Below are 25,607 nucleotides of genomic sequence, written 5' to 3'. Positions count from 1 at the left end.
GGGTCACATTGGCACCGACCTCCCCTCCGTGACAAGCACTAACCTGGGGGGTCCACCTGGATTCGATCTCTATCCAATGGAGACCCAGGTGGCCCATATAACCCGGGTTGCTTTCTTCCACCTTCGCCAGGCCCGGGCTGGCTGACCCCTTCTCTCCCAGACCGATCTGGCATTACAGTGATCCATGCAACGGTCATCTCCAGACTAGGGACTATTGTAACTTCCGCTCTATCGCGGGACCTCCCTCTTAGCGTCTGATTCGGAGGTTAAAACTGGTCCAAAATGTGCAGCTGCTTGCTGGTCCTGCTTACTGGCAGTGCCACCTGGGGATCATAGTCCAGCCTGTGCTGCGCCAGCTGCATTGTAGCTCCCAAGTAGAGTTCAGAATCATCTTCAAGGTGTTGGTGCCTGACCTTTTGCAGGTACCTTACGGCCTGGGGGGACCTTCGTATCGCCCAGGGACCGCATGCCAGCCCCACACATTGTCCCTACTCACGGGCACTCACTTGGCTCCTGCAGGAAGAGCCAATCTACTAGTGGTCCCCTGGCCCCTCGATGATACGACTGGCCTCCACACGGGCCAGGGCTTTTACAGTTCTGGCCCCAGCCTGGTGGAACACTTTCTCCCACCAGCTGTCCGGACCCTCCGCGGGACCTTGCACTGAATTCCGCAGGGCCTGTAAGACCTGGAGTTGTTCCATGCCAGGCGCTTTGGAGGATCCAGCCGTTGATGGTGCCCCCCCCCCCCCATGGCTCTTTACATCAAAGTGCCTTTGCCATCTGCAGGGTTTGCTGATCTCTCCCCCTGACAAGAGGGGTTTGGAAATGGATCTCTGTCGGACGCCATTAATGGAGTGTTGGGTTTTAATCTTTCTACTAGTTTTTATTTTACTGCTGCTTTTAATGGTTTTAGTTATTTTACTTGTATACGTGCATTTTTATCTGTATATGTGCATTGTATTGTACACCGCCCAGAGCCCTACGGGGATGGGGCGGTATAATAAATCGAAATAAATAAATAAATAAATGCACTGAAGGAATAAACTGGCTTATAGTATTCATTCTTCTTAAGAAACTGGATTAGCAAACCTGCAGAGCTGCTGAAGCGATTTCCCCTACTCCCTCCATAGCAGGGCTCCCTGGACTTCAGCTGCTGGCCCCTTCATTACCCACAAGAAGTAATGGAATTTTGTTTCAAGTTTTCATGAAAAGGAAAAAAATTGATATGATGCTGCTGAATCAATCAATCAATCAATCAATCAATCAAAAACCTTTATTAGGCATAAAATGATGCTGAATCTTAACATGTAATTGTGATAGGACCCATCCCCACCCATGACGACATCAATATTATATGTAGATATGTATATGTACATATGTAGATATGTACATATATAGATATGTACATATGTACATATGTACATATGTACATATGTAGATATGTATATGAAACAGAACAGATGCTAGCTGAGGCTTAAAGGGTTTTTAGAACATTGGTGTGGAACAAGTTGAATGAATGAGTTTTGCTCCTTTGGTCAGTCATTAATATGGCTCCATATAGCTGGAATGGAGGCACCTGCTTATTATCTAGGTCTTCTAAGGGATGCACTGGCTACCGTTAACCCTTAAGCTACTTGTTGGAGACTCCTCCTCTAACTCTAATCTAGTTTATCTCCACTCTCTCATAATTTCATTATTGCTTTTTAAAAGTTCCATTTGATTGAATGTTGGAGCCATCAGAGAAAGCAATGATAAGAAGTACATTTGTTTTCTACTGCTGAATGGTACTAAGTTAACAGACAAGTGAACAATAACAAGACCTTCATGTATATGCATTTCTGTGTCATACAACAAAACATATTCCGATGTGAGTGATGAATGAACTTCTGAAGTTCGCCAAGGCCCTTTCTGCACGGGCAAGCAAATGGGGGTGCACCGACATAATTGCAGTCGATGCACCCCTGGGGCCCGCTTTTGCACGGGGCCCACTGTTTTTTTCCTGCCCTTACCTCCTCTCGGCTGCCGTCGCTGTAGAGAAGCCAGGGGACATGCCCTCATAGCCATGGCAACCCCTCCAGGGACAGAGGCCAGGAGGCGTGTCCCCTGGCTTCTCTACAGTGATGGCAGCCGAGAGGAGGTAAGGGCAGGAAAAAAGTGGCATGGGGAAAATGCCGCCTTCCACCCATTTACTCGACATCGGGTGGAAATTGCTGCTTTACAAAAAAACTCGCTCATTGAGTGAGTTTTGCAAGCAGTGTTTTTGCACCGCTTGAGAGGGCAAGCATGGTGCAGCTGTGCTGCAACAGTGGAAGCTGTGCGAATAGTGCCCCAGGGACAGTGTTTTTACCACTGGTTACCACTGAAAACCACAACTGAAAACACTGGGCACCACAATGAAATTTCTTGGGGACTTCATTCCTAGGATTTGTTGAGTCTTGGTTTAATATAAACGCTTTCCAGGAGAGTTAGGAGAAATCTGAGTTCATCAGTACTTCTACAGCCAATTGTAAAATAACATATAGGTGCATTCAGAGATCACAACTACTTTCTGAACACTTCCTCTTTCCCATATATGCAGAACATGGTTAAATGCTTCTTCATTTAGAATCCCAGTTTGTGGGGAGGAAACAAACTCTGCTTTATTTAGACATCTGCAGGGCAATTATGAGCTGAAGAACCCCCCAAAGTTTTAGACCTTTATTTTGGTATGGGTCTAAATATCTGCAATGTTATTTAGCAAAATTACTTTATATCAATACTAATTTTATTTGAAATCCCTGCCCATGCTGAATAATATTATCATATATTTACTTTTCCTATTACTATATTTCAGGGAGGAGATCTTTTTGATGCCATAACCTCTACAAACAAATATACAGAGCGTGATGCCAGTGGGATGCTGTATAACCTGGCCAGTGCCATCAAATATCTTCATAGCTTGAACATTGTACATAGGGATATCAAACCTGAGAATCTATTGGTAAGTAGATGTTCCAGCATGTGCTGGAGATATCTGTTAATATAATTGTTCTCATTCCTCCACTACATCAAAATGTGTGCCTTATGGATATTTCTAAAAAAACAGTTATAACATATCATTGTATGCTTTACCTGTAGAAAGGTAGTATTTATTCTATATAAATACATGGATTGAACTTATGTAGTGTGACCATTGGAAAAATTCATCTCTAAAATGCCAATGGCAGCCATAGATGGAACCCATGGCCACTGGAACATCTAATTCAGCTCTGGGCAGGAATTTGAATCTGAGTCTCCACAGTTTTTCTCTGACATTCTAACTACTTTACTACACTGGATTAAGCTGAGCTTTTTTTCTAGAACAGGTCTCTCTGTGCATATGTGACTGTATATTTAAATTAACTTAAAATATTTTCAATTTATGCACTCTTGCCATTTAGCAATCTCTTTGTCACATAGCTAGGATTGGTGCTCCGCTCCATGCATATGTTATAGCAGTCACATGTCAAGGTTCATTAGAATCCAGCTTCTTAGAATGCCAGAGACTGTCTCATGGGGGAATGCTTACAGTGCATTTGTATTCAAACTTTCCTAGAGTTTGACAGCAGTAGCCTACAGCTTTTCTCCCCTTAGATTGTTTTCCTCTTAAAATAGTACCTACTGGCCTATCATGTACTTGCAGATTTGTTGGTGGAGTTTTTTTTCATTTTGTTAGAATGTATTTTACAGTCCAGAATGTGTATAATAGCCTTGTGCTATTGCAATACGTTATACAAAGACTTCTGACTAATAAACTTTCCCATCAAGGCATCTGCTCTCAAAAGAAAAATTGGGGTAAGCTGTTTCTCCTAGTTGTTAAATAAATAAAAAATATATCAGAGCATTGAGGTTTCCAAACAATGTTGTCTTAAAGCTCCAAGACATGTAGTGGTTTACAGCATTTCATTTCAAAGGCTGACCTACTTTTTTGAGCTTACTGAATTGGATTGGCCACATAGTCATTTTTTAACACATCAAAATAATATGCCCACCTTATACTGTAGTCCAGAACATACAACATTGCCAATTGATTTCAAATGGACTTACATCCAAATAAATATCAATATTACAAATTCTTGTATTGGAATTATTCCCAGCCAGGTGTGTATACAGCCATTCACGTGTGCTGTGTTTATATTTTTAATTCATTAAAATGTATAGTTTTCCTTTCTCTACTTCTGTGTTATCCTCTCGGAAGACCTCTGAGAAGACCTCTGAGGAAGACCTTGAGCTAAGGCATAGTGATTGACCAAAGGTTACTCAGCAAGTTAATGAGTGTATAGAAATTTGAACCCACGTCATCCTCGTTGAAACCCAAAACTCTTTCCATCATTATGTGCATGTGGTTACAACTGATCAGGCCTGGAAACCATTATAGTCAGGTGTAAGAAAGGATTTTTGTGAACCTCCAAGTAAATGAGTGTGGTATAGTGATTATAGACTAGGATCTAGGGGTGCAGGTTTAAATTCCCACTCTGCTATGAAGTTTGCTGTGTAACCTCTCTCTACACCTATTCTACTTAAGATCATTTCTGAGAGGATAAAATGCCTGATTGAACCACAGGCATTTCCCTGATTTTTTCAAGAGAATGGGGGGGGGGGGAATTACTAGATAAATAGCAGGAGGTCTCTTTAAGATATCTGGGGGTTGCAGTGTCCAGACAAGTGCTAGGATTGGCAAGGAGCCATCCCTCAGAATGGACAGGAATCATCAATAGGCACCTCTCCCACCTTCTGCTGTCATACTCTTGGTCACACCCAAAGTCATTCTGAGTTCCTGTCATTTATTCAAAAGTATTTTTGCTGAAATGTTTAAAAAATGTTGTCTGCTGTTTGTCCTTGCTGTGCTATTTTTCACTGTTGTTCTCTGGCACAATTCTCTTGGCATAAGATTCATGCAATAATTCAGCAGTAATTAAGTTAAATTCAAATCCAGTAGAACCTTAGAGACCAACAAGAGTTGAGAGGCACAGTCTGGGGCCCAGGGGGATGCCTCATTGTGACCAGGAACCCAAAAGAGATGTTCCCCTAACCCCCATGGAACCACTGTATGCAGCTCAATGAGCTATACATATGTTTTCATCAGTGTAGGTTTGCACCAGCAAATGTGGGTGTTCCAGTATTGAAAGGCTCAGGAAACTAATGCCAGCCGCACCTCTAGGTTGGACCCTTTGGTGACAGCATGAGCCCCTGCACCAGAGATGTACCAGTATGCGTGTCAGTGCTGGCACCTGTGCCTCACACTGCTGTGCTTCTCCTGGGTGTACATACCCTAGTGCCATCATAAATGCCCTTTATACCAGCACAAATGGCATTTACTAGACTGCCAGGGTCACACCACCTCCTCAAGACTTTCACCACCCCCTATCCCGTTTGTGGATTGCACTGTCAATATGTAAGCTGTTGAGAGTCAATGCTTTCTTTGTCTGACCTTGAAACTCTCTGTTTTTGTTTGGTACAAAAAGTACCATTTTTCTTCAACTTTTCCTGTACACTGTTCTTCATACTATACTACTGTACTGATAGCAAGTAACTACTATCCCTGCTTTCAATCAATCATATGGATTCTTACATCTCTGCAGTGTCTGCATTGAAAGGTTTTTTGAAGCAAGGGAGTTGGAGCATAGCAGAGGGAAAAAGAAGGTTATGAGAAATTGTTTGTATGTGGAACCCTTCACCGCCACGTTCAGTCCGTCTGGTCTCTGGGAGGCATGCTTTTCCCCATTTTAATTGGAGCATTTTTCATAATTGCCGCTATTTAACATGATTATTTTGTCAAATCATGGGATAGCTTTATAGCCATATAATAAGCCCAGGAGAACAACTTCTCTGACTGTTGCCATCTGTAGCGATCACAAAAGCAGCTCAGAAAATATGAACAGTCTTTAGAGTAATAGGATACATATGGTACCATACAATTATGTATAGCTGGATTCAATTAGTGTTGTACAATTACACAGTTTTATTGCTTAGTTAAAACAGTGAAAGCACTACATAGTGGGTAATTTGCACTAATCCACATCTCTTTAATTGCTCTTCAGGGCTTAAAGGCAAATAGAACTTGTAAGAGCTTACTTTTTGAGTAAGATGAGATGTAAATGATCATCCACATTGTTTGATCTTTGTCAGGGCAAACAATTAAAATATTACTTTTTCACAGTGAAGTCTTATTTATGTCTTTAAGCTTCCTTGATAGAGGAAGACATGTCAGATACTTTACCCAGGATTTAAAAAAAATCTGGGAAAGTTCTTTTAATAGTTCAACGCTTTCAAAGATGGCTTTTGAAATAATTTACCAAGAATATATTTTGTATTGTTAAAATCCCGGCAAATGCTGGATTAGTTATTTTAATGGGGGCAGTCCATCTTCTTGTTCCAGTTTGCAAATTCTCGATGTAATAACATTCTCTGTAATCTAATGGAAGTGTATTTTCAAATACTTTGGCTCATTTATTAACAAGTATTTATGTTATGTAAAGCAGTTTTAGCCACTGAGGTCCAAGTTTCTGTTTTATATAGCACAGTCAGAATATATTTACAGTGTCTAATGTGAAACCCCCAATGGCTGAAATATAATTTACTGCTGCCATTTCAGCAAACACTTTTTAAAAGTTTCATAAACCAGATGTACTTAACAAACCTATGTTTTTAATAATGCTGCAATTACACTTTTAAATGTTCTTCTCCCGGCCCATCTACTTTTTGGCTCAGTCAAAACCAATGTGTCAAGTATAGGAATGCTAGTTGTTTCTGAAGACAAGTTCCAGTTGCATGAGCTCATTGAAAACTAACTCAAGGGTGGGTGGGGGGGGGGGAGGGCCCTGAATACACAATGTCTTCTCTGAATGCGTAAGTGGTGTTGCAATATGTTTCTGTTTCCATACAATTAAAATGTAGTGGTTCAGAAGAAGAGATCTTTTTTGTTTTATTTTCAATGATTGCTTTCCTTGCTACTTACTTTGGTGGCTGCTTAGCTCACCACGTAGTGAGTGAATCAGTAGTCTAGAGATCTGGGGGAATATGTTACTTGTTTATAAAGAAAATTCTCATACATTATTTTCTGTGCTGTCAGTAGGCATAGAAGTGAAGTACAATTGATTTGGAAGATGCATTATGGAATCATGCAACACCCTGGCAGAAGCAGGATTTCCTACCTCAGGCATTTTTTGTTGGAGAGAATAAAAAACTGCCTGTCCTCATTCTCTGTGATGGGCAGTCTTGGATGGAGATGTGATGGTTAAGTTTGAAGTGTCATTAAGAGATACTTCTACTTCATGAATAAAATCTTCCTAAATTCTTTTCAACAATATGGTTGTCCAAACTGTTCTTAAAATAATTCCAGTTCTGGACATTTTAGGATGCAACCTGCATTTTCAGGGTGGTGGTAGGAGTGATCCCCATTCTGAAGCTCTACTATTCAGAAAGTGAGTCATCATGTGGTTTAAATGTTTCACTCTCCCTGCTGTTAAAAAGATCCCTGTCCATAAGATGTTGTGTCCTTTCTAGTTTTCCATACCATTTTGGCTGATCTCCCACATCAGGCTGAAGGGGCATGGTATCAGAAGGTCAAGTGTACCACCGGTACGTTTTGTGATCATACTTTTGACCTTCTAACATTTCTGAGCAATTCTTGCAAGGCTCTACCGCCCTTAAGATACTGTTGCTTATATTCTTCTTCTTTCTGGAGTGGTTTTCTGCACGTGTAGGGTCAGTTTTGTAACGGTCTCTTCCATAGGTCACGATTTTGAGTGTCTTCTGGGGTAAGGTTCTTTGCCCACAGGTCTTCATTGATTGTGTCCATCAACATATATTCACACACACACACATATATATTCACATATATTCACATCATATTCACACTGTTGCTCATATTCCTACTAACTATTGTGACAATGGTTTAGTCAACAGTTCCTTGTCCTGTCAACAGAAGCAACTCCCTCATCCATCTTTTTCAAGTTAATTTCTCATGTATTCTTGTCTAGAACATACCCATCTCCTTTAATCTTTTCCCATGTTAACAATTTAACCATTTTCTATTTCCACTGATGCCACTGAAATAATATGGTTTCTGTCCTGGATTTCTAAAATTGCTTCCTTTCAAATGCAGTTTTTGCTGTGGGGCTCTGCTCAAAGCTGTTGCCTTTACCTATGTTACAACATCTTATTACTGGCATGACAATTTTAAACTAGTCAGTGTGTGTGTGTGCGTGCGCGCATGCGCAAGCGCTGCCAACTTATGGTGACACCATAGGATTTTCAAGAAAAGGAACATTTTGAGGTGGTTTGCCATTGCCTGTTCTGTGTGGGCTAATGGAGTTCTGAGAGTATGGTGGACTGGCCTGAAATCACCCAGCAGGCTTCTTGTGGAGAAGCAAGGAATCAAAATTGGTTCTCCAGATCAGAATCCTGCCACTCTTAAACACTATAGCACACTGGCTCTCAATACTAGTCAATGCCTGTATCCAGTGTTTTTGACTGATAAATTATGTATATGCCATCCATCTCTTTCTATGTCTCTTTCGTTCCAGCCACACTGCAGCCCCACCCTATTTCTTTCCTTTCCTCCCTTTCTCATTTCTCGATCTCTCATTCATTCTTCTTATGCTAATTTATGATGCGGTTCATAGTTTGCTTCATTTGCACCTATCCTTCCTAGCAATTTCCATTGTTCTCCTCTCCTCCATTTTAGCCCCACAAGTAGGTTAGGCTGAGACTGTATGACTGCCGAAGATCACCCGGCAAACTTCCATGACAGAGTGGAGATTCGAACCTGGGCCTCGCAGATGGTAGTCCAACATTCTTACCGCTACACTGTGCTGGGTCATAAGGAAGTTTCATTACCATAATCACAATCAGTACAGGATTATCAATTGGGAAAGAGAGGTTTTTGTCAAAAGGAAGATACTAAATTGGAAGATTAACCATTTTTTAAGGTTTATGAACACCAAGATGGAAGCAAGTCCCTGAAGTTGGGAGATTTTGGACTGGCTACTATAGTTGATGGACCCCTTTATACTGTCTGTGGGACACCTACCTACGTAGCTCCAGAAATCATTGCAGAAACTGGGTAAGGCAATTTTAACATGGGACCACTTCAGTATGAAAGGTGACATGGATTATTGAATTAACACTTAGTTAATTAAATCTCAGTAGGTTGCTTAGGAAATAGGACCAAAGCAACAATTAAATATGTATAATGTCTCTAAAGCTGCGTTAATTAAAACTGCCCATTCTCTATTGAGTATTTTCTCTCTTCCGTCCCTTGCACCTGCTAAGTTGAGTGAATGTATGAAAAAGCAACATAGACACTGAGTTCTTCTTGAAAGTAATCAAAGGTTGTATAAGAGATTTGAGAGGTTCAAGAATTTATTTGTGTTTGGACATGAAACAGTTGGGTAGAACTAAAATAAAATAGTTAACTACTCAGACTATTTTATACATACTTGTAAATGTTAATATACTCATGTTCAGTGAACAGTTCTGGAAATTAACTACATTAATCACATAACAGTTGAAACCTTCACTTTATTAACTGCATTATATCTGAAATTGCTCCCATCTCTGTTATGTAGCCTCTCTATATCCATTCATAAGCATTCTGCTGTCGGATTTTTATATCTTAAACGTAGCTTCTGCATTTCTCATTTCATTTCTACAAGTATTCACTAATGCAGCCAAAAAAGAAAAAGAAAAAAAATCGTCAGATCAACTTTTTATTTTAGATATTTGCAATTTATTTATTTGTTTGTTTGTTTGTTTGTTTTGTTTTGTTATCTGAACTAGAAATTGCGTTCTCTGCATCACCCATCCATATTCTCTTGTTGCTTTTAGATATGGCCTGAAGGTGGACATCTGGGCAGCTGGAGTGATTACTTACATCCTGCTTTGTGGGTTTCCTCCATTCCGTGGGTATGGCTTTTGCTACTTATTCATCTCTTAAGAATGCATCTTGACTTTGTCAGTGGCCCATGTCTGGCTGTTTTCCTCCTGCAACATGATGCAATTTAATCTACCTAAACTGCATTGCAGAAGATGAGTACACCCCAGGCTTATTTTTATAGATAATAATTATCTGTTGCCAAAAGGTCTTCTTATCAGGACTTAAGTGTCATGTTATATTGTTTCAGAATTGTGTAAAATGTAAAACAAACAAAATTAATGCAAATTTCAGAGCAGGGCTGGTGAATTAATGAAGGAGCTCTCTTTTTTATTGTAATATAAGGCAACTTTCTTTAGAATCCATGTCTCTTAGCAGAGTTACCATGTGGAATAAGAAAAATGTACAAATCAGCTTGGATCAATAGCAGAAGCTTACTATTTCACTTTTTTGTGTTTGTATTAAATTGTTGCAGTCAGTGATAGCAAATGATGGTTTTCTTTCTTTGTTCTTCAGAAGTGGAGAAGACCAGGAGGTTCTTTTTGATCAGATATTGATGGGGCAAGTAGACTTCCCATCTCCATACTGGGATAATGTTTCTGACTCAGCCAAGGTAGATTTACAAAATTTGCTCTTTTTCTTGCTTACTATGTTTTTAAAAGACACCTTGTTGTCTCTTCTGAGTTTGCAAACATGGAATGTGTCTATACATTCCATTATACTATATATTTACTAGCTAAAATTTTAGATAGTGTTGAAAATACATGTGAATACGGACATTTTGATTGTTTATAAATTACCTAAACTAAGCTTAGAGTTCTGATATTACCATTTTCATTCTATCCATATCCCATAGTTCAGCAGTAATTTCTTGTTTGGGATTTTTAAGCAAGTGTACAGAAAGTAACAATTTGTGCTTTCATGCCTGAATATGACAACTCCATTAATATATGGGCCCATGTAGAGTTCCTGTACAAATGGAATTGTTGTACAGTTTTATAAATGTGGCTATTACAATATGGAAGTTGGAATCCTTGGCTCCTTCCAGTGCTGTGAAGAATGCAACATTCATTAGGGGAAGAATTTTAGCATTTAAATTACCATGTAAAGGGCAAGACACACAGATAGTATCCCAGATTCATCTGTTGTGGTTTTTACAATGTCAGTTTAACATATCAGTGTTCAAGGGTATACATATATACACTTAGTTGGAAGCTAAAACATAGCATGTTGAAACTGGCTTATTTTTACTACATTTCAAATGAAGTTTTAGTGGAATTGGATGACTTTACATTTAGCACATGAGCTAATAAAATTAACCCGAAGATCCTTTGTCTAATTTTGAAAATAATCCTTATTTAGAGATAGGCAACATGTTGTATGTAAGGGGCTGAATCCTGAGCATGATTTCTTCTCATTCAAGAAACCTTCCACTGTTGCAACAGGACTGACTAGTGAGTGCAAAAGGTCAGAAGGATGATTTCCACTTCCTTCTCCTCATTACAGTCAACTATTATGCCTCTTGCTTGGTTTTGTTGTTGTTGTCATCATTGTTTAGCCACATGTGCCTAGGATTATGTTTTTGAAACATACAGTCAGCTGCGAGGAAGAATAAGACAAGAAATATCTGTTTCTAACAGCACTTTCTGTTGGAGTGACCTAAGATACAACCCATATCTATTAAACCTATTTAGACGTGTTTTATTATCTCTATATTTCACATAATCCAATGAAGTTTAAATTTTTCCAGTGATCATTCAACCCCACTGGCAATTGTATGTCCTCACCTAACCATTTTTCTTCTAAAAAGAGCAGCAGTGGCGTAGTGGTTAAAAACAGGTATACTGTAATCTGGAGGAACCAGGTTTGATTCCCCGCTCTGCCGCTTGAGCTGTGGAGGCTTATCTGGGGAATTCAGATTAGCCTGTGCACTCCAACACACGCCAGCTGGGTGACCTTGGGCTAGTCACAGTTCTCCTGAGCTCTCTCAGCTCAGAGAGCTGAACAACTCTTCTTCTTCTTCTAAGCATCTTTTAAAAAAGATTCCCCTTAATTATGAAAAGAGCATAGAAATGGATTCATAGATTTCTTCGCTCTGTGATTATCCTATTATCATAAACTTTCAAATACTGAGGCATTCAGTAATAAATGAATGTATTTCATTGTTTAGGAGAAAGATAAAAATGCGGAGAACATTTGTAATATGGTAACTGAGTGTTAAAAGTTAAAATTAATTTTTAATCTATTATTCATGCGGTTACTATGAGAGAATTGGAAGTGCTTGTATTTTATAAGTTGAAGGACAATGTTCCATTTTTATTAACAACATTTCTTCACTTTGTGATGTTTTAAAACTAGATTATAGCGTCTTTACAGTATTGTAGGCTTTTGGCTTATGGGTTCAAGTGGAGGCTTGGAAATTCTTTCTCTTTATTTTTCAAACATAAACCTTTGCTGCACTGAGAAAAAATATTAGGAAATTGTATCCTGATAGAATGAACTTTAAATTAGGTCTAAACTTGTCACTTCACAGGAACTTATCACTATGATGCTTCAGGTAGATATAGATCAACGATTCTCAGCCTTGCAAGTCCTCGAACACCCATGGGTTAATGTAAGTAAATTAAGGACTGAGGGTATTATTGCTATTTTGTGTTGAAGAAATTGCTATTTTTCAGTCCTCTGTGAAACCTTTGAAATGTCTCCTTGCAATGAACTCATTTAAATATTGGCCACAGATTGCTCAGTGTTCAACAATACAATTCTTTGCTTACATTCTGAAAAATACCTGAAATAATGTGTCCAGAAATGGCTATGTTCGTGTCTCTGGAATGTGTTACTGGATTCCTGAAGTTTTGTCAGTTCCTAGTCTCAGGCATGGAATGAAGGGATTGCCTGTGTTCAGTACACAGTTCCTTCCAAGTTAAACTCTTGCTGTAGTCGGATGCATGTTTGTTTTAAGGCTTATCTCTTTCACCTACATCATCAAGAAAGAATTTGATGTACCATTCTAAGACTGGACAAGGTTCTGCATGCAACCATTGCATCACTTCCTTCAAACTTGAAATTATTAATTCATGAATGAGTGCAATAACATGTACAGTAAACACAAAGGATAGCAATGCTGGATTCCTGTAAGTGTTGTATGTAGGAAAAAAGAAAAACTGATCTAACCAACTTTAGATTTATTGAGGTACATGGCGTTAACATAGAAACATAGAGATGAAAGAGACATCAACAGTCATCCAATTCAACCTCCTCTCCAATGCAGGAAATTCATAGGTGTCCCCCATCCCCCCCGCTGCCACTCCCCTTTTGACCCCTGCTCTGTGCCCAGAGAAGGGTGCAAAAACTCCAGGATCCGGCCAGTCTGGCCTGGAGGAAAATTCCTTCATGACCCCAAAGGGCATTTACCCTGGTCATGTAAGAAAGGGCCCCAAAAGCTGAGTACTGATTCCTCCTTCCAGCCCCCCTTCTCATGATCTGCTAAATTCACAGAATCAGCCTTGCTGTCAGATGGCTATCTAGCCTCTGCTTAAAAACCTCAAAAGAAGGAGGGGCCAGCATCTCCTGAGGAAGCCTGCACCACTGAAGAACTGCTCTAACTCTCAAGAAGTTCTTTCCAATGTTTGGTGGAAACATTAGATTAGATCCCATCTAGCTAAGTTTAATACTTTATCTTCACAACAATCTGATTCCATATTAAGTCTTACTGCCTTGCTGAGAGCATAGAAGGCAAAGCATTTGTCAAAGTTGACTAACCTCATTCTTCTCTAATTTGAAGGCTACCAAACTGAATGCACAGTATAAAATTAGAATGGTAATCTAGCTGTCCTAATGTTTCAGTTGTTTCAGGTTGGGTCCCAGTCAGAAACCCTTAACAAGTTGGTGATACAAGAAATGTTGGAAACAATCTGTAAGATATGGAGTCACAAAGCTAAAGTACCCTACCATTAAAAAGATCCCACTGGTTAAACATCATATATAGAATATGTCCAGAATTGTTTTCAAGCACTTGCAGAGATACTATCTGATAATTGCTTGTTTTGCTTTGCAGGATGATGGTCTTCCAGAGAATGAGCATCAGCTGTCTGTAGCTGGAAAAATAAAAAAGCATTTCAACACAGGCCCTAAGCCCAACAGCACAGCTGCTGGTGTCTCCGTTATAGCAGTAAGCATCTGCAATACACTGCTTATATTTTGCCATTGTCCATAATTTAATAACCTGTATTAAGGAGTTGCCACCAACTATTGAACAGTTTTATCTTTACTGCAATATGTCTTCTGTTATCCCATCAATATATTTTCTAATTGCTTTACTATCAGCTACCTCTGGGTGTTAGACGTTCTGCACATTCCTTTTTTTTCTGTCAAGCCGCAGTTGATGACTGTGACCGGAAGGGGGGGGGTTCAAGACAAGAGACGTTTAGAGGTGGTTTGCCATTTCCTGCTTCTGTGTAGCAACACCAGACTTCCTGCTGGTCTCCCATCGAAGTACGAACTGAGGCTGACTCTACTTAGCTTCCCAGATCTGACAAGAATGGGCTTGCCTGGTCTGTGGAGATCAGGGTTCTTATTCCTATGTCTTACTGGAAAAGAAGTTCTTCCATATACTAAGTTCAACATGCACTTACAGATGTGTCATTTAGGCTTATGAAGATTTACTTTCTACAACATTCACTTCCCAAATAGATCATTATACTGTGTCCTGTAGAGCAGTGGTTCCAAATCTTTTTTCACTCACGTACCCTTTGGCAACCCATTTACCTAAAACTGTCCCCCCATATTAGCAAACCCATTACATGATTTTTTCACATACCCTCAAGTGCTCTGGCATGTACCCTTAGGGATACACATACTCCAGGTTGGTAACCACTGCTATAGAGGAAAGGTAGACCTTGATTAGAAACACTGTTAAATGTAAAGGTAGTCCCCTGTGCAAACACGGGGTCATTACTGACCCATAGGGTGATGTCATAGCACCCTATTTGTTTATGGGATGGGTTGTAATTGCCTTCCCCAGTCATCTACACTTTGCCCTCAGCAAGTTAGGTACTCATTTTACCAACTTCAGAATGATGGAAGAGTGAATCAGCCTCGAGTTGGCTACCTGAAACCCACTTCCGTCAGGATCAAACTCAGGTTGCGAACAGAGTTTTGACTGCAGTACTGCAGCACATCTGTTGCCCTTGTTGATACTAAAATGCTGCAATGGCTGGCTGAATGTTTACCACTGTAAGGTACCACCCCAAAACTTGCTGGCTTTGGCATGTACTTGGTACTCAGCCTCGAGGCCAAGCCTCGATGCCACCATATCAGAGATGGGCTATGACTTAGAAGTAATCTGAAGCACATCCTGACAGAGTCAGTAACAGTGACATTTTAAAAGGTCTGTATGCGGTTTCCTCTTGTTGCAGCACGCCAAACATAGCTGTGATGCGGTGCCTTTGCCATTTCCAGGCACAGCTGTGCCCATGTGGATTTTATTCAGTTTGCATGTCACTTTGTAGAAAAGTTGGCTTCTATCCTTCAGGCAGGAATTAAATAAGCCTACAATTTAAGCAGGGCTCCAAACAGATTTTCTACCATGCTGCAACTACAGAATATCTCTGTGTTGGATATTTCAGGGAGAGGCCCCATTCAATTTTACTTGCCGTCAGGGTACAGATAAAAACAAGCCAGCCTTCTTAACAGTCCCCTCCCACATTAACACTCCCCCCCACACACACACAACATTGTCCATGGCCAACGCATAAAAGCTAACAAAGGATTAGTATTTATTTGTCTTCCTCTGCCACCCCCTCCCCAAGAGTTTCTGCTAAAAACCATTTGGCAGCCACTTTTTAAGAGCATGTGCATCTCCTTTATGTCTGCCTGTGTTTCAGCTTTCATTCATAAATGTGCATATTAATCATATTCCAAAGAGAGCCACGGGAATGAATTCATTGAACATAACTATTTCCATATCTGAATAATCTGTTTGCTCCCAGCTTCAATAGATTGCAGGTGGCGTGACTGCAAATGTGCCTTTTTCTTGTACTTCCCCCCACTTTCGATTCAGCGATGGATTTAAGTCAACATGAAGTCAATTCAGTTCTACCAGCATAGACTGTCTGTGGCACAAGCAGGGATGCTTGCTCCAGAGTTATTTAGCATTGCAAGTGTTTCCCATTTCAAGCTGTGCGCCCCCCTCCCATCTCTTCCCCCCCTTTCATATATTTTATTTCTTTAGCTTTTAAAATCAAAATACATAAGACGTGCCTCAGTGTGGAAGCTGACATTTCTCTCATGCTTTCCTTAGGCTTTGTCTTTTTTCTGTCATCAGCAAACATACAGTCAGCATTGGTTTTTATTTTAATTTTCAGGCAACAAAAGCTACAGTAGCTGTCCCACTACTTACAGCATCCCATTTATATGCATTCTTCATATGAAATACCAGGTTACTTTCCTCCACTGCCCAGCTGAAAATCTTTTCAATTGGACTGCCAGCACGCTTGTCCATGAGAGGTTCTGCTCAGGTTCACTGTGTGAGGGGATTTCATAGCTTTTACAAGCTGTTCAAAATGCTTTTGCACTCATTCTTTGCCTCCTTTATTATGTTTCCTTTCATTTTAATTTGCATCGGTTGCACTGGAAATCTATTTTCTCAGCAGTTACAGTGTTTTAAATGAGAAAACACACCGCAGTGAAGTTTCTTACCAATAAGCCGCTCCACAATGTGATAGAAATAAAATAATATGCAGATTGCCAAACTGGGATTGGCAACGTGCTATTATCTACTGAATACTGGCATCCTGGCTGTTTGATACTCGAGCTTTGCAGGCGTCTTGCTAGCACTCTTCCTAAATAGTTGATGTTTTACAGAACTGTGCATAAGTCCTGCTGCTTTTATTAACTTTTCTAAAAATACAGAAATGTCTTTTTGTCATGCATTTATCAATGTCCTAACAGGGGAGTTAATACAAATATATATTCACCTTTTCTGCATTTTACAACACTCAACATAATGCAAAATTGCAACAGAATCAAAAGTGTAGGTTTAGCCAGACCACTTGCTGAAATCAAAATGCATTGCTAAACTGATCTGACACTCTAATTAGTTTACTAAATTTGTAATGTAAATATTCTATACTTAGGCCAATTTAATGTTAAGATGGTCCTGGAGCATTATTTCCTTTTTTATTAAAAGAATTTGTTTACATGTGGTTCTTTACTGAGCGGATGTGGGATACAGCTGCCCAGTCCAAAGGGTGGGGTGTATTTGGCAAGGCAGTACCAAAGAGGATTGCAGTTCCAATTTTACATGCGTTTCTAGGCCCAAAGGCCTTAGGAAGTCAACTAAAGTGCAGCAGAAGACTTGTGGCATGGGGGAAAATATCTGATTTCAGCTGCTGGGAAGCCGCACGACATCCCATCACTGATGTTACTGCCCTTGTACCGGTGACTGTGCCCATTTGGGTATCACAAGTGGCAGTGATGCCTGGGCAGGGGTCATGCTGTTTCCAATGTAGCTTCCCCTCTTGGATTGCACAATATGAGTCAGAAGAATGTACGTATATTTATTTATATGGTTTTTTAGAAGTATGATTCAAGTCCAGTAGCACCAACAAGATTTTCAGGATATAAATCTTCCGAAATGCAAAGCTTCCTTCAAAATATTAGTCAAGAAGAGCTTTGACTCTCAACAGCTTATATCTCAAAAATCTTTTAGGACTCTATCAGAATCAGATCTAGCTCTTCTACTGCAAACTAACCTAACTGTGCTCTAAAAGTCCTTTTAACAAGCATGGAATTGAATTGGCTATTTTATCTAATTTCCATCATTTCACAAAGGGCCTACAATGGAGCTCTGTGAATATAAATTATGGTGATACCATTGACATAAATTATGTTAAGATTAAGATGACCTTACAGATCATCTAATCTGTCTCTTAGCCCCGATAAACAGAACCTCCATGTCTAATTCCAGGTGCAAACATCAGGAGAGGATATATAGTTTCTATCTTTCCCTGTAACCTTTCAGGAAGCATTCAAATGTCCATTCCTGGAATCAGAATGGACTTGATGGGTCCTTGATCTCATTCCACAGGAATCTGTTTTTATTTGTGTGTATTTAAAATTAAGGCTTTCTCAACATTAGTCTTGTCAGGGAAAATCGTCCCTGTGGATTGGATCCAGACTAGTTATTTCTGTAGACTCAAAGGAATTCCCACCTGCAGAGATTTTCCTGTCTCCATTCTTCTGACAGCCCCAAATACCCCCAGAAGTCCTGAAGGAGGAAGTGGACTTAGGGAACAGGATTTCTGCTGCTGCAGGAAAGGAAGATAGGAAAATCACACACTGTGGGAGGAAATACTTGCTCCAACTTCATACACAAATTCTGATGCCAGCCACAGATGCAGCCGAAACATCAGGAGAGAATGCTGCTAGAACACGGCCATACAGCCCAGAAACCACACAGCACCCCAGTGATTTCGGCCGTGAAAGCCTTTGACAATACAAATTCTGATTTACTTAGAAACCCTCTAGATGTAAATAGCATTTGGTCACAGACATAGCAAAATATCTGGAGCTCTGTGAGCACTCCAAATGCTCTTGGGAAGCTTTTCTGTTCTCTCTAGGAAAAAGATAGTTTTGTGTACATATCCAATTGAGCAGAGCTATCACCTGCACTGAAATTAATGCTGGAAGCCTGTGGTGGAGGAGCTACACACCTCAGTAGTGCATTTCTAAGTGGACTTTTAAAGGTTTTTGCAGCTCTTACATTAAGGAGAGAGAGCTGGATCACACATACCAAAATCCTGTCCGGTGTGGATTCTCCCTTGAAAGTGAAAGACAGCTGACATTTTTGTATACTGGTCATATATTCCTTGAATACTATATGGCCATCTCAAACATTTTAAAAGAATAACAGTGACAATCTTTGAGTATCCTTGAAGTTGATATTTAGGCACTTAACACTTTATTAATATTTATTTTACATGAATGGTATGTATTACAAGTGCTACTTTAAGTTGCTTTGGAAAACCATTTTTAGTCACTGGGAAAAAATGTATAAAACAACTGCAGCTATATGCCTTCTAACATTTAGTTTTGTGTGCTGTATAGCTGCATTAGAGAAACACATCTCTCTGAGATGGAGTTTTGTTTTTTACAGAGCTTCATGTTTTAGTTCAGTGGTGAATTAGAAATTTTCTAAATAGAGTCAGTAGTATCAATTAATTCTGTTTTCTTGTCTACATTGTTTAAACTCCAAATCCATTAGAATGCTGCTTTTAAAAATACAAGTAATTGCTTCAATTCTATAAATAGACGTTCTCAATTTGTCACTGTTTTTGTTTCAAGGTAGTGGCTTGATTGTGCCTGGTTGTGTCTCCAGTCGCTAAAGAGGAAAGCTGGTAATTATGTCTTAACTGGACACAGATGTCTTGAAAGAGTTGTAATATAATGTCATTATGCTGGAGATCTGACCAACACTACTTTTCTGTTTGGAACTGAATAAATACCATTTTTCAAAAATATACTATTCAATAAAATTCAGCATATCGGCCAAACATGGGTTAATTTATGTTCAGAGTATGAGTGCTAAGAGAAGTTTCTTAGTGTATGTTGATGGAGGGGGACAGAGGAAACGCTGATGGGAATTTATATCATGCCAGTTACTGTTACTGCGTTTGTAGACTGACTCAATCATTGGCTTTAATTGTGAGTTGTTTTGAGAAGTGAGGGAAACGATAGGTTATTAAAACATATCCATGGAAATATAAAATAAAAAGGCTAAGTGACATTTTATAACAGTTACAAGGAAGGTCTACCTCCAGAGCATGAACTGCAAATATATTTGCACTTCCGTTGCTAAATAGCCCAGTCCTAACAAGCATTATTTAAGACCACATCCTATTGGCTTCACAATAACTACCACAGCAAGATACTCTGGGGTCTCTGGCAGCTGTGGAATGTTAGAAGCCAGACTCTAGATGGATCTGAGCCATCACTTTTGGCCTGACAAATTGCCAGCCTGACCTGTAACTGTTCGATAGTCCATCAGGGGCAAGAAGGCCAGTTGATTCTTTGTATGTACAGAATATCTCCAGAGCCTAAAAATAAGTCATAGCCCAGGGAACCCTCTATCTTGCCATCTTGGTTGCTCACCACATGAGGCCACAACACAAAGGTTCAATTCTAGTCCCAATAACAGCTTCATTACGAACAAACACAAGTCTTGTCAAAGGCTTTCACGGCCGCAATACAATGGTGTCAACCACACCTTTGCATTTCAAGTTCCACCCAAACACTTAATGATTGGTTCCCCACCCTGAGACATGGACAATATCCCGCACTAAACTTTCCCTTCTCACTAGACACAGTGTGAAACAGACTTTTCTCTGTGATACAACTCTGAAGAAGCCAGCACAGATGCAGGCAAAACATTAGGAACAAGATCCACCAGACCATAGCCACACAGTCCACCAAATCCACCAAATCCACCAAAACCAAACACAAGTCTACTTAAACTGGGCCTGCTCTTCCTTTGTTCTAATCTACAAATTTTGTGTGGAAGAGTAACACAGATAGCTTTTTGGGGCTCCTGGTGTTTATTAAAACTATTGGAACAGGACACATGTGTTTAGGAGCAGAGACTGAAGTTGTGGTCATATTTGAACTCCAGTCAAACATATTAACATAGCTAAGGAATAGTTCAAGGGCTCAAATTGTTGCATAAATGCATGGCAGCCATTCAAGTCCCTAGTATCCATCTCAGCCCTATTTCAGGAGGATAATTGTGAAGTGGCTAATGCTTCCACACACGCAAAACATGCATTTTCAAACCACTTTCACAACTGTTTGCAAGTGGATTTTGCCATTCCGCACAGCTTCAAAGAGCACTGAAAGCAGTTTGAAAGTGCATTATTCTGCATGTGCGGAATGAGCCTGAGATGTCTTCTCTTGGCACTTCCCAGAAGTGCTTCTTTCATGGAGAAATGTAAGCAGGAATTCCTGTTCTGCCAGTACGCACATAATGTACCTCATGCAGGTAGGTACAGTTGAGGAGGATCCTGTTTAGAAAGAGACAGCCATAATGCTTTAGCATCTTGTGAATGGCAGCATTCATTACTAACTGAACTTGGTTTGAGGAAGAAGCTATTACTCTTCCCATACTGTTTGGTTTTACATGTTCATTATTTATTCAAATGATTCAAATGATTTATTTAGCAAGCAGAGGAAATGTGTGATTATAATCTAACTTTAAATTCTTCTCTGCAATCAAATAATTAGAAAATTTTAAATAGCAATATCATATTTTGATTAGAAACCTTTTAAAACAGTGATGCCAAACCTATGAAACATGTGTCAAAGTTGACACACCACATTTTGGGTGACTCACCACTGTTCACCAGCATCCAACAACAACTATTGTAACTGTTAAAGTTTTGAATATGTTTTGTAATTATTTGATGTTTCTTTTTATAATATATAGCTGACATATGATTGGACTGTATTTTGTTAAAAAATAAATGAATATGTAAAGAATTGTTTTTCTTTTTGTTGGGGGGGGGGGTGAGAAAAAGAGAGACAGAGAGAGACAGAGAGACGCCAGCATAGTCAAGTTAGGCATTTTCTGAATGTTTGACATGCTAAGACCAAAAGGTTTGCCATCACTGTTTTAAAAGGTTAGCGGTTCTGTATTAAACATGTATTATGCTATTATGCCAGTAGATGGCAATAGCAGATCAATGTGGTCAGACAGAGAAAATACAGTGCCCTTCTTTTTTCAGCAGGAAGCATTCAATAATTAGGGCTGCTTTTATTTATACTTTGAGGAGGAAATATGAATTGATGAAACAAAATAAATGGAAAAGTTTTACTTTGGTTCTTGTGAATTCAGGGTCAACATAATAACTGGTGTCAGATACCTTGTCTCAGTTAAACTTGTTCACTTCTAGCATTATGCACTGTCCCATGATTCTGATGAAGGGGAAAAAATTAAAGGCACACATAAAAATCCTTTCTTTTTATAGATCTGTATGTGAATGTTGCAGCACTCTCCAGTATTAAACAGCACAGCCTGCCGTCTTTGTGTCTTTTTCCAAATGACTTTTTGCACTAAAATAGCATTTAATTACCTGTTAAGTGGTGCCCCGGCTACATGTCAATATACTGTGGAAAGGTTAGAAAAATAACACCCTTTTGTTACTATTCCCATTTCACTGCAACTGCAAAGCTGTGTGAAATATGTGCTTCTTACTGAGTCACATATATGGCACCGTAGTTTTCTCTGAAACCTTCTGTTAATGGATTTGGTACAAGTTAGTAACGATTTTTCAGTGCAACTTTGTTTTCCTTTTTATGCTTGATATGTATGCCAGAGTAATACACAGTTATCGGCAACTCCTAAGCAGCCTTTGTTTCCAAGTTTAAAAGTTGTTGTATAACTAAAAGCCTGAATTATAAAGTCTGGTGGGGATATCAAAATGTGATTCTTCTAATCTTTTGCACTTCCACAATTGTGCAGAAGCAGAAATATAAACATGGTGTGGTCTTGTTTATTCTGGTCCTAGGAATACCGTTGTACTGATATATATATTTAAACATCATTTGACCACTCCCTTTACTGTAACAACAAGGGGAGGGGGGCAACCCTTTGTGTGCGACCCTGCTTTTCTGTCTTTGCAAGCAAGCTGTTTTTCCGATGTTGAACTAAATGAGTTCTGCAGCAAGTAACCTGTATCTCAATTTAAAGTAAATGGGGTTCTCATTTAGCCAGATTTAGGGCTTAGTTTCTTCTTTATCATTTGTACATTTTCTTGTTTTCTCATTTTCAGAGCATAGATTTTTGTTTGTTTGTTTGGAGGTTAGCTAAGGACCTTGTGTGATCAATAAATATGCACTAAATGAGGAACAGTTTTGGTCTGGAGGTCTTAATTCTCTAGCACAATATCGATCCACTGAGTTGCCCCATTTCTCTCTGCTCAGCTGGACCACGGGTTTACCATCAAGAGATCAGGGTCATTGGACTACTACCAACAACCAGGAATGTATTGGATAAGGTATGAGATGGTACAGCTCCAACAGTCAGTGTTTCCATGGCAACGTGCTGGCAGTCTCCATTAACCAGTTCCTTCAGTGAATAAACATTTTTTTATTTGTTATCCAGTCCATATGCTGCTTTTATCAGTTTCATTTTAATCTTGACTGAGATGCCACACCCCCTCATTCCTTTCTTCACCCATTATTCACACTGACATTGCAAGCTTTTTTCTTCATTGCACATGCTCAGTATCAATTTATCCCTCTAGTTAAAAGGACAGTGTATACAGAAAAATCTAATGGACATGCTTGAGCAGTATTTTCCGTTACATTTATGGTTTTAAAGGCATCTGCTATCCTGTGCTCTTCTGTCTTAGAAACATGAGATGGCAACAGGATATTGATACCAATGTGTATGTGTTCATTTACATTTCTTTTCTAAGTGACATATTGTATTATATACTGTCATTTTAAGTCCCTACCCCAAACACAATTCTTACTGTGTAGATTGAACAATGCATTGGCATAATGTGGTACTTAGAAGCTTTTCCCCAGTAGAATGAAATATAATGCATTGTTAAATGTGTTGGTAAGCTTGCGTTTTTGTTACACCCCCTCCCCTTCAAAAGAGCAATATATTTTTGTTTTTAAAAAATTGCATGGCTCTATTCCTTTCTCTCCAGTATTATCCTACAGTGTGGAACATTGATACGACTGTGATTCTGGCTTTTTGTCAAACAGGGGGTGGGAAAGGGTGCGGTGGTTAATTTTGATATTTTCTATAAAAGGATTTACTTTTGCTAAAGGAACAGATGTTAAGCTGCCTTTACATAAACCATCACTTGGTCATGTGATTTCTATGCAGTAACTATTCAGCGTATTTTAGTATTTCTGCTAACCAGCCAAGTTGTGATTTTTGAAAAGAGACAAGAAAAAGATTCAAAGGGTTTTGACTGAAGACTATCTAATCTAGAAAAATGCATTTCACTTTCAGGATAAGCTTTCAGTACTGTACAACAAAAACTCTAGCAAATGTTAGCTTCAGTATCATAGTGATGGCAGCATCATCGCAAGCGTGTACAGTAAAACAGAAATCTCCCTTTATCTAATCTCATTAAAAGCATGGAGGAGACCTCAGTAGTTCTTTCTTCATCCTCGGATGAGTGCTCGAATGGCTAAGAGTCAGTTTACTTTCAGATTCTGTTAAAAGTGTCATTCTCATGCACAGGTATTTTAAGGCCACTTTTAATATGTACTTTAATTTTATATAACCACGTGGACTGGAAGTGGTTAATTACCAGTTTTCTGGAAGTCTCAAGCCAGAAAAATATTTTTTTGCATATGTCACAAAAGGCTGTTGCTAATACCACATCGAATAATTGTTATCTTATTAGCATTATCAAAATTATCAAATGCTATTCTTAGTTCACCATCATAATGGATTTGGACTATTCTTTAGGTACGCATGCAATATTATTAAATGGCATCATTGTACAAAGTCAAATAGTAAGTGACGCTTTAAGAAAACAATGTCATCCAAAAGTAGAGATGCAGGGCAGTAGTGGGATCCAAAATTTTTAATAACAGGTTCTGATGGTGGTGAGATTCAAATAGTGGCGCCGCCGCACACACGCACCTCCAGTCCCTATTGGGCAGGGAGGTTGCTTTAGTAACCCCTTCTCAGCACTCAGAAAAAATTAGTAACCACTTCTAGAGAAGTGGTGAGAACTGGTTGGATCCCACCTCTGATGCAGGGGTTTGGGAAGGGGGGGGGGTCACAGATTTTAGAGCTTAATGGTGGATGTTAGTAAAGATGGAACTATCTTGCTAATGACTATATAACTTTGACAGTATTTATGCAAGCATGTCTCCTGTTGTTATCCTGTAATTTTATTTTGGTATGGATTGTACTCCTGCTGAATTTCAGTTTATTTTAGATTTAATTTCTAAAATTAATTATGGAATTGTAGCGGGAATTGTAGCATATACAATTTGTTGCAGCCTTCTCTCCAGTGGTCCCTTTTTCCACTCCCACACCAAATAAAAATCTAGAATCCAAGAAGAAACGTATGGGAAAATTTTGGATGCATCCCTGATAATTGAAGCATCCCTGGATGCATCCCTGATAATCTTGAGGAGAGTGGTAAACATGTAAAGTGACTTTTCTATTCTGGTATATTTCAGAAGAAATAAGTTTGTGCTAATGTACTTGAATATGTCGTGTACAAGTACATTAGCACAAACGTATTTCTTCTGTACAAGGTGTACAAGGTGTGGGTGAGAATAGGTGTGAACAGAGATGATAAGAACAGATTCTTATCCATCCAGATTCATGCATCCAGATTCATGCAAATATACATGCTTCCTATGAATTGTGACAACATCTAAAAAAGGTGGACATAGAGAAGGAAAAACAAAGTCACATGTGCCAGGAAAAGAACACAATGTATCTGTTTATAAGGAAAGAACATTATAGAACTAGTACACAAGCCATGGGAAGCCATGTCCAGTAGTAGGTTCCTAGTGGCACACATGTATGTACAGCATTATAAAATCCAAGCTCACATTATAAAATCCAGGCCTTTTAGGTTGCATACTGCATACAGATCATTAGCACTTGGGGCTTCCCAGTATAGGTACACAGAACAAAAAGTATGGAAGTTATCATGTAGGTTATAAGTTA

At 39.3% G+C, this 25,607-nt stretch overlaps 1 protein-coding gene across 4 annotated transcripts in view; it reads left to right on the top strand.

The window, feature by feature from the left end:
* DCLK1 (doublecortin like kinase 1) overlaps nucleotides 1-25,607 on the top strand; it is a 246,933-nt gene that overhangs the window by 204,937 nt on the left and 16,389 nt on the right. For 3 of the 4 annotated variants that reach the window (XM_048494604.1, XM_048494602.1, XM_048494606.1), the window contains 6 exons: nucleotides 2,834-2,980; nucleotides 8,952-9,085; nucleotides 9,850-9,927; nucleotides 10,412-10,508; nucleotides 12,429-12,509; nucleotides 13,953-14,066. In XM_048494604.1, the coding sequence (XP_048350561.1) occupies nucleotides 2,834-2,980; nucleotides 8,952-9,085; nucleotides 9,850-9,927; nucleotides 10,412-10,508; nucleotides 12,429-12,509; nucleotides 13,953-14,066 (651 nt within the window). Of the gene's footprint in view, nucleotides 1-2,833; nucleotides 2,981-8,951; nucleotides 9,086-9,849; nucleotides 9,928-10,411; nucleotides 10,509-12,428; nucleotides 12,510-13,952; nucleotides 14,067-22,870; nucleotides 22,945-25,607 lie in introns of all 4 variants that reach the window. The other variant, XM_048494603.1, reaches the window with a different exon arrangement.

The sequence above is a fragment of the Sphaerodactylus townsendi genome, linkage group LG04 (genome assembly GCF_021028975.2).
Source record: "Sphaerodactylus townsendi isolate TG3544 linkage group LG04, MPM_Stown_v2.3, whole genome shotgun sequence".
NCBI lineage: Eukaryota > Metazoa > Chordata > Lepidosauria > Squamata > Sphaerodactylidae > Sphaerodactylus > Sphaerodactylus townsendi.
The sequence above is the reverse complement of the archived record's forward strand: the minus strand, read 5'-3'. Positions and strand labels throughout refer to the sequence as shown.